Source organism: Trachurus trachurus (genome assembly GCF_905171665.1).
Source record: "Trachurus trachurus genome assembly, chromosome: 4".
Lineage (NCBI taxonomy): Eukaryota > Metazoa > Chordata > Actinopteri > Carangiformes > Carangidae > Trachurus > Trachurus trachurus.
In genome coordinates this window covers 22,717,827-22,733,227 of record NC_139898.1, presented here as the reverse complement: position 1 = coordinate 22,733,227, position 15,401 = coordinate 22,717,827, and the positions used below count along the sequence as shown (strand labels likewise).

Here is a 15,401-nt window from a genome sequence, read left to right as displayed (position 1 = left end):
AGGTGGGGTTCATCGACTACATCGTCCACCCTCTGTGGGAGACCTGGGCGGACCTGGTGCATCCTGACGCTCAGGACATCCTGGACACGCTGGAGGACAACAGGGAGTGGTACCAGAGCATGATCCCACGCAGCCCGTCGCCCACCAGCCCCGAGGAGCACCACGCCGAGGTGGGGCCAGGAGGAGGAGGAGGAGGAGGAGGAGGAGGAGGAGGAGCTGTGGGAGCAGGAGGATCTGTCCCTTCAGGAGGAGGAGGAGGAGGAGACAAGTTCCAGTTTGAACTCACACTGGAGGAAGAGGAGGAGGACGAGGAGGAGCTGGAGTCCGACCTGGAGAGCCCTTTAGAGGAGGAATCGCAGTCGGGCGGGGATCGGCACCGGGACTCCTCCTCCCCTTCTCTGTCCCCCGACCCCCGCAGCAGCAGCAGGTACCGGCCCCCCTCGCCTCACCCGTCTCGGACCCTGAGTCGGGCCGCCATGTCGGTGCGGAGCCCGCTTCCCCACAGGACGCTGGCCTCCCCGGGACGCGAGGGGACGGATATGGACAGGGAGTTGAGCCAGGAGGGCGACGCCTGCCTGCGTTTGGGCACGTAACAACCAGCACAACCTGCCCCGCCCGAGAGACACGAGCACCGCACTGCAAAATTTCAAAATCTTTCCAAGAATATTATTTTGTCTTATTTCTTGTCAAAATGTCTAATTTCTAGTCAAAACTCATCTCTTTCCACTTAAAATAACTTGTTTTTAGATCATTTTCACTTATTTCAAACACATTTTCACTTGAAATAAGTAGAAAAATCTCCCAGTGAAAGCAGGTTTTTGTGCTTGTAATAAGAAAGAAAAACTCGCTCCACTATCAGATTTTTCTACTTATTTCAAGTGAAAATATGCTCAAAAGAAGTAAAAAGTGTCTAAAAACAAGCTACTTTTTAACGTGACGAGTCTTATTTTGAGTATAATTTGATTTAGAAATAAGACAAATATTCTTGGTAAGATTTTGAGTTTTTGCAGTGCGGGTGTAAGGAGAGGGAGGCAGGGCAGGCCTCGACCAATAAAGTCTGTAAAATCACCACAGTCCCTTTACACTGGAGACACCCTTCTCTGGAGAACAGAGGGACGCCCCCCCCATCCCTCTTCCCTCTGTTTGATCTTATTTTTTCAAGCAGAGAATCGTTTTAGCCTCTTCTTTGGGTTCCTGGTTGGCCTTTGTGTCCCTGCATCCTGCTTTGTTGTAGTTTCAGTTCAGAGTGTCCCAGACAAAGACTGCTGCAATTTTAACTGGGAAGAAGAGTGGAGTTTCGAGGTGTGATACACTTAACAAGTACGTACGTACATAAGGTAAAGGAAATGTCTTCCTCCAAAAATAACTGTTTGTGACATTCGGACAAGAGCAGCGAATGAGGATCGCGGTGGTTCGACAGGGTCTCCGAAATTATTTTGCACCATAGTTTTAGTTTAAGGTATGAAATTATTGAGTCAGTTTGGAATAAGTGCGTATGATCTCTTTGATTGAGAATGACATGGACAATGAATCATTTTACCAAATACAGGTGAGCAGTGAGAAAACGGATGGACCTAAACCTCAGGGTATGAAGAGAAACTAAAAAACCTAATGTAGCACAGATGTAGTGGGTACCCCTGATCTGACCGCTGACCCTAAACCGTCTTTTCTGTTTGATTTACCTCCAAACTAGAGACTTTGTTTAACCTGTGTGTCTCTACATTTAATTCAAACCCTTTAAAAGAAAATTCGGCACCTGAAGCAATCAAAGAAATGAATAATTAAACCAGCTTGTAGCACCACAGAGATTGAACACTGAAAACTGACTGTGGCCCAGTCTCACCTGTTGGAAATACAAAAGACACCATCTGTATGATTTGTTTAAGCTTTATTTTTATACCTGAGATGATTTTAAATGGTGTCATTGTTTTAGGATTTGATTTTCAGACAGCTCTTTGTTGTACATTTGCTGGTCTTGTCTGTGTTTATGTGCTTGAAAAGCATTTTTTTTTTTTTTTTTTTAATCAGGGTGCCTCTGGTCCGCAGTAGCACTTTACTGCCTCTGCTGTTCAGCTCTTCTATTCAGTCGCACAAAGGGCTTCACCCACTGTAGGCCTACCGATCACACAAACACAGCACAGGACGTCTGATGCCAGCTACCAAAAAGCAGGGCAGGAAAGGAACTGGACAATTGTCTTGATGATTAGTGGATTTAAACGACACAAAAAAATCAACACCCCCTCCGGTGGTCAGGAGATACTGGAATTATAAGACCCCATCTGTGGTTCGAGGAGCTTCTGCTATAGATATTCAGAGTCTGTCAGAGTCTGAATTTTTAAAAGCTCATCTGAAATTTAGCATTGCACTTTGATCATACTAACACTGGATCCTACATTTACCATAATGCAACTCAGTAGTTTCTTTGATAAGACCACCCCTGTCTGATTAATGGCCAGATTTTCTTTTCTTTTTTTTACGCTGTCTCTGAGGTTTTCTATTATTCATCTGAAAATTAATCAGTCTGAAAATAACTTTGATGACATCACTTTGACATCACCAGGGTTATTTTTTCAAGACATGAAAAAAACTCCCTTCAGAGCCACATTAAAGATTGAACAGCAGTTTTCACAGGTTGTACTGAAATAAACTGACCTCCGTGTCTAGAATAAGTGAAGTGCCCCCTTAAATAACTACTTTCCCCTTTTTTCCTGAATCGATTAAGGGTCTTATAATTCCAAAATCGAAGTGGTGTTACTTTCCCTCCCTGCCGACAGGGACTGCTGTAGAGATGAGGAGGAGCACAGTTTCTGAGAGGAACGAATGGCCTGTAGTTCAAGCTTAACGAATGTGTTTCACCAGGTTCTCAGTCTTGGTCCTCAGTGCTCGACTGGGATAACTGTGTGCCATAAGTGTTGAAAACACACAAACACCTGCCAGCCTACGATGCTGTACATTTTTACACTAGAGATTTTAACCTGATGATTGTATCAAAGTCATTGACTTTATAGTGTTAGTTTTTACGAATGATAGATGTCAACAGTATTTAATGCAGACAATTTAATAGATTTTGTGCAACTTAGGATCAGTCTGTTCAGCCCTTTCCTAACCAGATAGCTGACACTTGAGAATGTGTGTAGTTTCAGGAGCTTCATGACTCTTTCTGTACCAAGTACACGTTCAGTTTAGAGCAGCATTTGTCGATGTCATTAAGGTAGAAAGACCAGGAGGTAAACAAGCACTACACGGGATATGATGCACTTCCTGGTCAGACGGTATAATAGAAAACACTAGTCTAACAGTATTTCATTAAGTCAGCTAGTAAGCTTTATTGATCAGCCTTACATGTGACAGGAGAGGATGGAAGCTGGTGTTAAAAGACCATTTTGCTGTTTTTAACATGCCGAGCCACAGAACTTGGTTTGACTCACTGTAATTTATTCAGATGTTTCTTCACAGTTCGGAAAAAAACTGTAGAAATAAGTATGAATTTGGCCCTGAAGAATCAGAATACGTTCACAAAACTTTGCATTCCTACTGTAAATTAAATGGAGCTGAATGTTGGTTTTACTGTAGCTTGACAACAATCATTTAGAGTATGAGTTTAGAAAGAAAATGTCATCAGTCCATAAAGCAGCCAGAAGGGTTTCCATAAATATTATTTACGATAAAAGCAATCGAATGATAATGGGAGAAATTCAGTTCAGTTTAATTTTTTCATGTTTTTAACCAACCAGTTATTTATTAGCAATTAACCGTAGATGCCTTCATTTGATGAAAATGTCATGTTAGCCTCAGCAGCGGCAGAGCATTTGGTGGTTTTAGTTGACATCTAGCGCCATCAACACAGTCCTCTCTTGAGTTTTACCTGCACACAAAAAATGTCATAATCTAGTGGTCAGATTGACATACAGTAAAAGGTGATGGAAGCTTTGTGGGCTTCTCTTTAGTATCTCCCAGACAATTAAACAGCACAATTACAGATGTAGCCACCTAGAAGTTCCCCCTGGTCCCTGTCGGGACCTCTGTGGGACCGTGATGGGTCCGTGGCGGGTCCGTGACGGGCTCCCGCTTGGCCCGTGGCGATAATTTAATCCCCCGCGATGACGTAGCGAACGCAGCCACGGCTGTTAACGCCCCTCTGCAGCCCGTGTGAAAATCAGCTGCAGTGTCTCATTTGTCCACGGGGAGGAGCAGTGATTTTGACCCGAGTTAATCTGTCAATCACTTTTCCTCCTCCTTTCTTTTTTCCCTCAGATGAATCGCTATAATTGCCTCCAAAACAGGCGATCTATAAGTAGCTTCAAAGATAAATAAACACCGACAGAGCACAAATAAAAATGTATATCACTCGCAGTTTACCTGTCTACAGATTTTGCATTCTACTAAATGTTTGCCTTGTGGTGGTTTTAATGGTAACACTGAAGCAAATAAACCCTAACCAATAAATAAACAACATGCCAACGTGTCCGTGAATATACACGCATGAGACTGTGTAAAATGAAAGTGTGGTCCTATAAGTGACCGCCCTTATATTCAAACAAGAGGAAAAATAAATAATTATGAGGTTCATAAATTAAATCGCCATGGCACAGCTGAGACTTAACATAGGCTACTTGATGTTTTTTGTTTGTTTGTGTGAAACCTTAAACAGTTATTTACAAGCCCCTCTTTCAGTTTTTGCCAGTCGGCAACCATGAAATCTGCTGTGCATCTCTGGCTTGTTCATTCACTCCCGATCCGCGAATAAATAAATAAACTTCTAGTGACCACAGCGCGTCACGTCTCAGAACCACGGGCTACATTTGTGTATTTATTAGGGCTGGGCAAGTTGCGTTATGGCAACTCATTAAACTATCAACGCCGACATTTATTTTATTGCGCATTAATGCATGTTGCTCACATGCTTTTATTTTGTAAAAGTCTGTTGCTGGCTGCTTCGGTGTAGGGGTCAGACTAGTCGCCGGACAGTCGGACACCGTAAACATGCGCTGTGCACCTCTGTAAAATTCTCAATAAAATTTCATGAATGAGTGTATTTTTCGCCACAGAATACTAATATCCCTCCCCCTGCGCTATGCTGACCTGACGCATCTAGTGGTTGACAGCGCTCTCTCTCTCTCTTTTTTTTTTCACTTTTAATGATAAAGTCACGTCAAACCAGCCATTCCCATTAGGAGAGCCAAATGCCTGACGCGCGATCTACTGGCACTGACGCACCTGTCTTAATATGATAATACATGAGAGCGAAGGTGCGCTCTGCTCTTATTTCCATCTCACCCCACACACGTCGACCTGTGTCTTGTGAAAACGTACAGCGCGATGGAGAGGGGGGGGGGGGGGGGGGGGGGGGGGGGGGGAGAGGGAGAGAGAGAGAGAGAGAGAGAGAGAGAGAGAGAGAGAGAGAGAGAGAGAGAGAGAGAGAGAGAGAGAGAGACTATACAGCGCGCACACTGCACACCAGCTGATCCGCCGGTCCATTGAGTGAAATAAGCAAGTTTAGTCAGATAATCAGGGCCGTTGCTAGAAATTCTGGGGCCCCTGAAAGAATACTAAAGTGGGCCCCTGACTTTTCCACTTTTTTTCTTAGACTAAGTGTATGATCATTTTTTATTTAGCCTACTTTGTTTTGATGCTAATGCAGCATTACTATGAGTATTAGTCAGGGTCTTATGCAGAATAATTCAGTCATACAAAGATTAGACTAGGTGAGGTGTCTTCAACTTTGTGAAGTTGTGATATCAAATCGGAATGGGGTTTATAGGGGGATTGACAGTATAGGCTAGTACTATAACTAGTAAATTATAGTGAAAAATCAATACATTTAATTAATAAATTTAATCCAGAGGAAGTACAGAGTTAAATGAAATTCCAGCACTGACTCCATATGCAAAATTACAACATTTTTTGTAAGATAGATAATAATGTAAGATAATCATGAATATAAAAATGTTTAAAGCAGGACCTTAAGGAAATACCTGCTCATTTTCTAATCAATTCATAGTCAAATCGGTGGGGGATGCTTGGAGATGGTAATGCTCTGGAGCAGGTGTGAATGTTCAGGGGTTTGGAGTGTGTTGTTGCTCAGGAGAGAGTCTGGTCCAGCTAGCCTTCCAACATAACCTCCCCTCCCCCGGTCCTCCTTCAAAGTTGAACAGCCAGCTCCATTGCAGGCTCTGTGCGATTTGTGTGACAATGGGTGACCAATAGGTGGCCCATTAGGGCAAACAAAAGATTGAGCAATGATAATGCTAATTCCCTGGTCGAAGGCATGCACTGAATACCTGCAACTGGAAACATCTTAAAAAGGCTTTCATTTCATTAGTTTTTTCCTATTTAAATGTAGATTCACAGTAAATAAATTGTGATAAAAAAATTGACAGTAGGTATTATTAGCTACAACAATTTATTTCCAGATAAAACAGTGGCCAGCGCATCTCCAGTAGCTAGGTCTGTCGTAATTTCACTTCTTAAATCAAACATGTACTCGTGGTTCTATGAATTATGTGAATTTCCACTCACCACCAGCGGGCGGCACTTTAAATGCCGCCTCTGGCGATATGTACTGTTCTGTGAGAGAAGCGCCATCTCCTGGTCATGTCATGTATTTCATTGAATGGGTGGAGTTCCAGTAAAAACTAGTCACACCCAGGAAAAGGAGGGGGTCACTCCAGCTGCTGGGACTTTGCTGGAGCTCTGCTGGAACTCTCATGGGAACAGCATGGGAACAGCATGGCAGCAGCATGGCAGGGGAATTTCTATGTGGCTCCTACTGTAAGCTATGCTTGCTGTAACCAGAACTTTACCATAAAGCTTCCTCTTCCTGTTTTAATCCACCAAACAAATGTCTCTAAACATTTAATTGTATACCCAGTAATTAAGATTGAGGCATTTAATTGTATACCCAGTAATTAAGATTGAGACACTGGTTAAATTGCTTTTCTTTCTTTAGAGAAAAAGCGTAAGCGTAAAAACTCAAACACCATATACTGTATGTCAAATATAAAACTTTATGGCAGCCATCCCACAATGTAAACAAAGGACATTTTCAGTGACTTTCAATTTGGTTCCTTAGTATTTGTACCATCTGCTCAAATTTTTTATGAAGTCATTCCTATGATTTATTTATTTTTTTTTAATTTATTGTACAGAATTCAGAGCTTCTCACTATGTGACGGATCAGAGATGTAGTCTGTTGTAAACACCATCTGTTAACGCCACTGGAGCACAGGGAGTGATGTTTTTTTATATGGAATAAACTAAAGCACAAGCAGCAATGACCACTGATCAAAACAGCAACGTACAACGAAGACAAGGACAAGTAAATCGCTTTATGCCTGTAATGAAAATGTCTTTATTTAAATTAAATTCTTGAGGGTGAAGGCCTCGTTTACAATGATGTCGAGTAGATACAAAATAATGAAAATATAATTCATTAACAAAAGCAAATACAATTGATAAATAATCAGTTAAAACAGGTACAAACAGAAGTTAAAAGGTTAGGGAGGAAGGATTTAAAATGATCAATTTTAAAATGCTTTGTAATAACTTGCAGGTGGATGGTTGACAATTGCCAAAGCAGTTCTTCCAAACTCTGTGTGAACTCGAGGGACACAGCTCTAGCCTGTCGTTAGTATAATGATTTAATGTCTTCCACACTAGCATGGAAGTAATGTATGAAGACAGCTTTCCAGTAAATGCCTTGCACATAAACAATTGCATCATCCAAGAGAGAGGACCACCCAACCTCTCTGTTCGGGATGTAATCACGAATGTAAAAATGCATCACCTTTCCTCAAAGAGGGATTTTCTACAGTGCAGTGGAAGAAGAAAACATTTGCCTTAATTTATTCACCAAATTTGATACATTATTTTTAAAAGATAATCAGATAATTCAGTTTTGAAGGACTTCCGTTTAATATGAAAAAAAGTATCTTTTTTTTTTTAGGACAAAACACACTTCCAAGCCAAACATGGCATTTCTATCATGTGGGATGTTTAAACCATTTTTCCCCAGACACCGACAGTCTCCAGTCAAATGAATGTTGAGTGTGTAGCTTAGTGATCTGAGGCCTTACATCAGCATGTTAAATTCAGCACGTGGCTCTTTACAGGAAGACATCAGTGCCAGACAGTGTTAAATGTGTTGACGAGCACTAGAGTCTCTGCTCTCGTTCTGTTATTGTGTTGGGCTGATACTGCCATCATTAATGTTCACGCCGTCTCGTTTCCTCAGCCTCTATGTCGTGCAAACTTCTATACAGATATTTATTCAAAATGTTTCTGTCAAGACAAAGTACTGTAACATAGGACATTTAATTTTATGTTCTGGAGCCTAAAAATCAAGTATACTTTACAAGTATGTATACATCTGCCACTCCAATGTTTTTGTCAAAGAAAAATATATTTTTGTTTCTCATTTTAAGCCAAAAGAGTCGGGAGTTCAGGGTGTTTTAAGTGGAAAATGCCAATAAATTATATGAGAATTTACATCAGACTGATGGTTTTATTTTTTGTTTTATAGGGGTCAACCTAAGGAACAGAATTTTTAAAAATGGAAATAATGTGATTCAACAGCTACAAACGAGACAAGACAAATTTATTTTACTTTCAAATCTGGATACAGAAAAGAAACATTGTATGAGCCCATATCTACAGTGTTATTAACATTTATTGAACAAAACCTAAACATTCCAGTGTGAATATGATGATGTTACTTGGTACAATATTTATGTTTATGCAAGTAATGTGATAATGTTATAGTTGATTAATTTGTTGTGTTCAGCAGAAGCTTCTGTCCAGTCTGACGTGTGCTCCAGTGCAGGCTGGAGGCTTCACCCCCTGCACACACACACAGTTACAGTCACTTCCCAGTGTTACATGTATAGCAACAATAACAGGATATATAGATGCAACCGATAACATTGACAATAGACAAGATGCCACACATTAACACAAAAGCATCCAATACATTCCCAGGGTCAGCAGTGATGAATAAATAAAACATTTCATCAAACGTACAGTAAAAGCTCGACATTTCACACCCAAAGTAAGAAGGAAAAAAAAAGGTTCTTACCTTATAAAGTTGGCAAACCAAATGGAAAAGGGACGACATTGCTTTGTCCTCGTTTTCGTCTGTGTATTCCTGCAATACAACAGTTTCATCAAGTTCTGCTTGCGGATGCTTTTGCAATTGTGCAAGACAATCTATGTTTCATTATCAGATTTTGGTGTCAGACGATTCACATCTTCAGCAATTCACACTTCAGATTTCAGGTGTATCAAACCATATTTGTCTCAGAACAACAGTAGGTCTTTGTGTAGACAACAGCCACAGTGTTTTACCCCGTTGAAGGTGACCCAGGGGACGTGTGTGTGAACGGGGTTCAGAGCTCTGGTCATGACAGCGTTGGCGTGCATCAGCCGGTATCCCAGGCCTCCTTTCACGCAGGAGTCGACGCTCGACCACGAGACGGAGGGAGCGTAGAGCTGGAGGCACTGAGACGAGAGGACACAGCACAAGTATTACCAGCTATACACATCCGGCGAATGGACTTTTTCAGTTTTAAAATTAATGCAAAAATATGTAAACACTGTGGTCTCTGACACTTTTCCTTATTGCTGTGGAGGACATAGACAGACATGTACCACCGACACTGTGACCCCTCAAAGGTGTGTTGTAAATAGTTTGTTTTTACAATTACCAACTGACAATTAACAATTAACAATTTAAAGACAAAATGAAAATGCAGCTGTTCTGACTCAAATCAGAAAGTTACGACTTATTCATTTTTAATGTTTGCCATTTTTTCCAGTATGATTGTTTAAAAAAAACTAAATTTTCATCATCAGTGTTAGTTGTTAGTTCATTACTAATGAAATCAAAGTAATGAAATCAATATTTGGGATTTTGTACATTTTCTGATCTTTTGACAGGAAAGGACCTACTTTGTTACAAAAGAAAAACAAAAGACACCACAGTTGCGTCTGTTGACACTCACAGGCTTTGCAGCGCTCAGGACATCTGCAGACGACTCCATGCAGTAGATGATGTGAAGTGCTGAGTGTCCGGTGAAGTGGATGATACAGGCCTGAGGAGCACACAGGAGTTTATTTAAAAGTCATCTTGCTTTCATATGGATAAAACATGACAAAAAGGTAAAAGTGGTGAAACATGCAAACCTCAATCATGTTTCCTTTGCATTCAGGCTCTCCATGTTGACAAGTGATGGGAGAACTTGCTGATTGGAGCTCCTACAAGACAAATACAAGTCTTACTGTACGTCTATAGACCATACTTTGCAGCAGTGAAGGTTTACTTAAGTATGACTTCTTGACCTAGATATTCTGCTGTGTGTGTTAATAGAAGATGAGGATCGGTGGATCATCACCTTGGCATTGCCGTAGGGCACCAGAGTGACAGTCATGATGTCCTGCAACATCGTCCAGGTGGGGAACAGCTGCTGGGAGATGAAGACTCTGCAGGCTGGACACAAGCTCTCATAGTACAGAGTGACAGACACCGGGGGAACTCCCTGCTTTGGTCTGGTAGCATTCAACTCCATACACTGCTTCTGAACCTATGCAAGGAAAAAGAAAAGAAAAACAAGATAACAACATGTGGTATGTTCACTAGTAGGCTATGCAAGTAAGTATGACAGCTATATTTTTGTCACAAACAATGTGTGCATCTGTGAGCGTTTTTCCAAGTTTGACATAAGGACATCTTTTTAAATCTCATAATTGATAAGAAAACAAAAAAAACCAAAAGTAGATCAAATCCCCAAATAATGTCAACAATTTTGTTTTGAAACTTTAAGAAATTTCAAATTTAAAAAAGACTTTTATGCTTTTCTGATTCATTGCAAATACAATGACTTGAGGATTCAAAATACTTGTTCAACAAGCATTTCTAAACTTGTAGTTCACAGTTTTCAAAGTCTGACAAACTGTACACCCTTGTTTTTGCCTTTTTCCCGGCCTTGCTCATCTTTAACCTGATTAACTGTTTGTGTTATGTGACTCAGAGCTGCTTTGCCGGTCACATGAAGACCGTCTGGTCTTCAATTTCTGAAGCATGACTTTCATTAAGAAGCAAAACGGGGAAACTTTGAACTCCTCTTAACTCAACTGTCCATGTTTTTAATAGGCCTATAATTAATATTGTGTTTCCTAGTAGACCTTTTCCATCTTCCCAGAACAGATAGGCTACAAGTTTAAGATTTTCCCATTTTTACATACCAGAAGACATTTACATGCATAAATAGGCCTATTCTCTTTTTTTTCCCCACAACAATCACAACAATGAATGTATGTAGGCTACATAAGAATAAAGCAGGCCATAGAGAATAGAAAACACATTTCCTTACTTTATGTTTTATAACAGTAGCTATTGTTTTTAGATTATACATTTGCTCCATCACCAGCAATGTTGTAAAGGTTAACAACCCTTTGGTTTCTTGTGCAATCCACATCACTAGATCTATCTTAGGCTACAACAATAGGCTATAGTGTCGGTATTAATGTTAGAAATGTGAACATGTGGGCTAGGCATTTTCAAAACTCACTGTTGGTCGGATGGAGGAGTCCAGCAGAATCAACAGCATGAAAACCAATTAGTAGTCTGTCAAATAGACTTCACGGTGTTTGTCCTACTCACCTTACACTCTATCGCTATCTCCAGTGACCGACACCACTGAGATGGGGGATAACGGCAGGATGGTTTGGGATGAGACCCCAAACCTCCCCTGGAAGTACAGAGGAGTAAAAACACAGCCAGCAGTCCTGACAGCTTCATGTCCGACATCAGGAGACAAGTCCACGCTACACTGAGGAGGGATGACAGACAAGACTGGAGCTGCTGCTCCTCCCTGGAGTCTCCTAATCAGCCCCATCAGCTGCTGATTAACGTCAGGTGTGATTGACAGCTGCTGCGTTCAGGGATCCTCGGACAGAGGCTCCTGCTTCGGATTTAGTGATTAGGACGATTAAAAATATAAAAGGGAAAAAAAAGTTATTTGGGATTAATGAGTGATGGAAAATAATGATCAAATAGCCTATGTGTGAATACAAAAATATAATTGATAATGAAAATGAGTTGTCGACAGAGAACGGAAAATAAAGTTGCGCTGAAAAGCAAAGACTTATGGGAATTGTAGTTGTTGGTGAATGCTAATACGAAAATTCGCCGACTCTCTTTTTTGTCAATTGCAAGCTAGCACGATGGTAAACGATAAGTTTAGGTGAGAATATGTAGCCTACATAAAATCACAGGGAATCGTCAGCTCCATGGTCAGTTTAGCTCTTTACAAGAGATTAGAAAACTGAAGAATAAGAAAAAACATTGAGAAAAGGCTGACAGCGCCATCTTGGACTTCGGTTTCTTCAGGTAGGTTTAATGGCCTTCACCTGTAGTTTAGGACGTTTTTATTATTTATAACGCTTGAATTCAAGGTGAAGTTGTTTGTTTATAATGAAGTTAATGTACTCTTTTGCCTGTTTTGTTGTTGACATTCACCCAACAAGCAAAACTTTTAGCCTAATGCTTTATTAGGCTGAGTGTCGAACATTGTTTTGCCCAGAAAGCCACCAAGGAGCCGTTCAGTTACCTCTACCACAATGTTTGCAAATGAAAACCTCAGACAGTAGGCCTGAGTTGTTTTATTGTATTTTTCTGTTAAAACACTCGGACAGGAATGGGAGCCAAAGCCAGCAGATGGGTAATTGAATGGAAGCTGGGATATGCTGCTTTTAATTCTACCTTATGGAAATTATACAAAACATCATCCCCCTGAATGAGCCGTTCACAAACCTGGTGGGGGTGCAGGCACTGAAGTGTCTGCAGGCTGCATTCAACGCCCTCAAATGAGCTCTCCCAAAGGTAAGATGTCTTTTAACTCAGTGTTGTGTTTGATGACTTTATATTTGTAGTATATGGTGAAGTTAAAAAAAAAAAAAAAAAAGCATTCAGAGATTTCAGATTCCTGACCTAGCTACATAACAATCAAATGTGGCCCTTGAATAAAAAGTTGACTTTTATGGGGTTAATTCAAATGCCCATTGATATTAAAATACCAATTCATGACAATAGGTTGTATTACATCTGGGGAACAATGACTGAAATATGATGTGAATTAAAAGTCAAGTAGTTCTCAATTAATTCAGGATACTAAATACCTTACTGGTTTTTCATACATTTATGAAAAGTGGGACAAATATTAAATTGCTTTCTGTGTGACTTAGATAAGATAAGAGAAGATAATCCCTTTGCTCTGTGAATTCAGCAACTCTGAACGTTGCGGTGTCATACAGGTGTGCTACACCTATTGCAATCTAATCTTTTCACCTATTGCAATATTTGTACCATACTGTATCTCTTTATCTCTGTATTCTGGTGCTCAGTGTGATTTGATAGTAGATTGGTTCACAATGCTTTGATTGGAGCAGAAGTAGGCCTAGTTCAAGGCACAGTAGTGGTACTATAGGCTGCAGCTGATGATTAAAGGTTGATGACCTGACATGACTGTTTTCTCTGCAGTCATTTTGCATTTATGGAGTAGTTATAATTAGAGATCTGTCTGTGTGCGTACGTACAGTGGAAATGGAGTTTGCTATGTGCGGTGAATTTAAATGAATATATATAATTTTTTTTTTTTTTTTGACATTTTATACATTAAACAAAGTCTGCAGATTTTGTCTATAATGAAAATTTAGTTTGCACATACAGTATACATTTTGTTAACTGAGGTCTTTTGGTAATCCATCCCTCCGTCCATCCATCAATTGATCGATTACAATCGATTACAGCACTTTAGCCAATCCTACCTGACATACGGAGAGGGTGGGGTACACCACAGTAACATTTGGCTGACAGAAAACATCACCTCTGAAGAGAGGTTTTGAAATTATCAGGGTATAAAAGTGACACACAAAACACCTCATTAAATCATCATTTCAAATTTATTTGGGGTCTGAAAGTGCATACATGAACAATAATGTTCTGAAGTAGGTTAAGTCAGGTTTTACACCACCAACAAAAAAAGTTTGAAACCATCAGTTTTCTTCAGATGTGACTCGTAATGAAAATTAGAGCTATTTTAATGCCTGGTTAACCACAAAAAAGCTGAATGTTTTTGCATAATCATTACAGTAAACATTTACAGTAACAGTGTTTTCTCACAGCAACAGGTTTTTATCTAAGGGGAACTAAATGCTTTAGATTAAAGCACAAAGGCTAATCCATACAGTCACTATGGGGGGGTCAAATTCAAAAGTTGCAGAAACATAATTTTAACAGGTATGCCAATGAATGCAATGCAGAGACAAGTAGAGGTATTTGATTGTATGCACAGCTCAAAGTGGAAAATAACCTTTCTAAATATATCAAGTCCCTGGATTTCAAACATTAAAAAAATATGTTGATTAATGTTTATTAATCTATCTCAGGTGAAATGGAGAACAAGCACAAACCCCAAACTGAGCAGAAACCCCAAAATGTTGTGGTTTCCAACAAATGTTTCAGCTACTGTAGATCCCACCATGTTATCGGCATGGAAGAAAGTTGATGGACACAGACAAGTCATTGACTGACCATTGTGAGAATACAGATATGACTTACTAACCTGCCTTAAACCTTTTAACCTCCCCCTTACATACACCAAACCCATAATAGACATAACCATTCCTTCCTTGAAATTAAACCTGCAGCGTCGACCTCCAATGTACCACACTTAACCTACTGTACCTGTGTCTACATAACCAGTCCCCTCACTTTGCTACATCTACTCCTGCACCCAAACATAACCTCCAGTTCACTATACACCAGCTGTAAATGAATGTTTAAAGTTGCATTCAGTGTTGCAACAGTTTTTTTTTTTTTTTTTAGCAGTTTTTATGTAATTAGTCTCTCAATATCTGTACTTGGCATTAACTGGCCAGGTCATAGTCAAACACATAAAACTACTTCTTTAAAGTTTGGAGAAAAAAAGTATGGTATAGAAACAAGCAAACATGAATAATGATTATCTGTACTCTAAGGTCATTCATCAGACATAAAACCCATACCAAACTGGCTTCCTCAACCCTGTACTTCACCACTTCCTGCATTGCTACTGAACATTGGCATTAAAATATGAACATAATTTCCTAGGGAGGGTGAGTTGTATAAAAACGGCATTCCCTGCCAAGGAATTAATCCTAACATTATTACCACTAAATACCATCACCAGTACATTGCAACAGAGAACCCTACAAACAAGGTCATCCTCTCTTACACTTCTTTCACTTACGCAACTCTTATTCTGTCATTACTGCATCTCACAATATCAAGCCTCTCACTCAGTCATCATCAACCCAAGTAAATTGTCTTGTCTAACAAGACATTGGAAAAGTCCTTCCTAAAGACA

At 40.1% G+C, this 15,401-nt stretch overlaps 2 protein-coding genes across 3 annotated transcripts in view; one reads left to right on the top strand and one right to left on the bottom strand.

Moving 5' to 3' along the window:
• LOC310984822 (3',5'-cyclic-AMP phosphodiesterase 4C-like) overlaps positions 1–3,971 on the top strand; it is a 33,660-nt gene extending 29,689 nt beyond the window's left edge. For both annotated transcript variants that reach the window (XM_083970148.1, XM_083970147.1), the window contains one exon: positions 3–3,971. In XM_083970148.1, coding sequence (XP_083826274.1) covers positions 3–593 — 591 coding nt within the window. In that variant the 3' untranslated portion in view covers positions 594–3,971. The remainder of the gene's footprint in view (positions 1–2) is intronic.
• A 4,807-nt stretch (positions 3,972–8,778) lies between these two features.
• On the bottom strand, positions 8,779–11,794 carry LOC310984830 (gamma-interferon-inducible lysosomal thiol reductase-like; the record flags this gene model as incomplete). The annotated part of the gene is made up of 7 exons (XM_083970159.1): positions 8,779–8,838; positions 9,074–9,142; positions 9,343–9,495; positions 9,999–10,088; positions 10,180–10,251; positions 10,389–10,577; positions 11,657–11,794. 7 exons carry the CDS (start codon positions 11,792–11,794, stop codon positions 8,779–8,781), a joined length of 771 nt encoding a protein of 256 aa, XP_083826285.1.
• Positions 11,795–15,401: the final 3,607 nt, after the last annotated feature.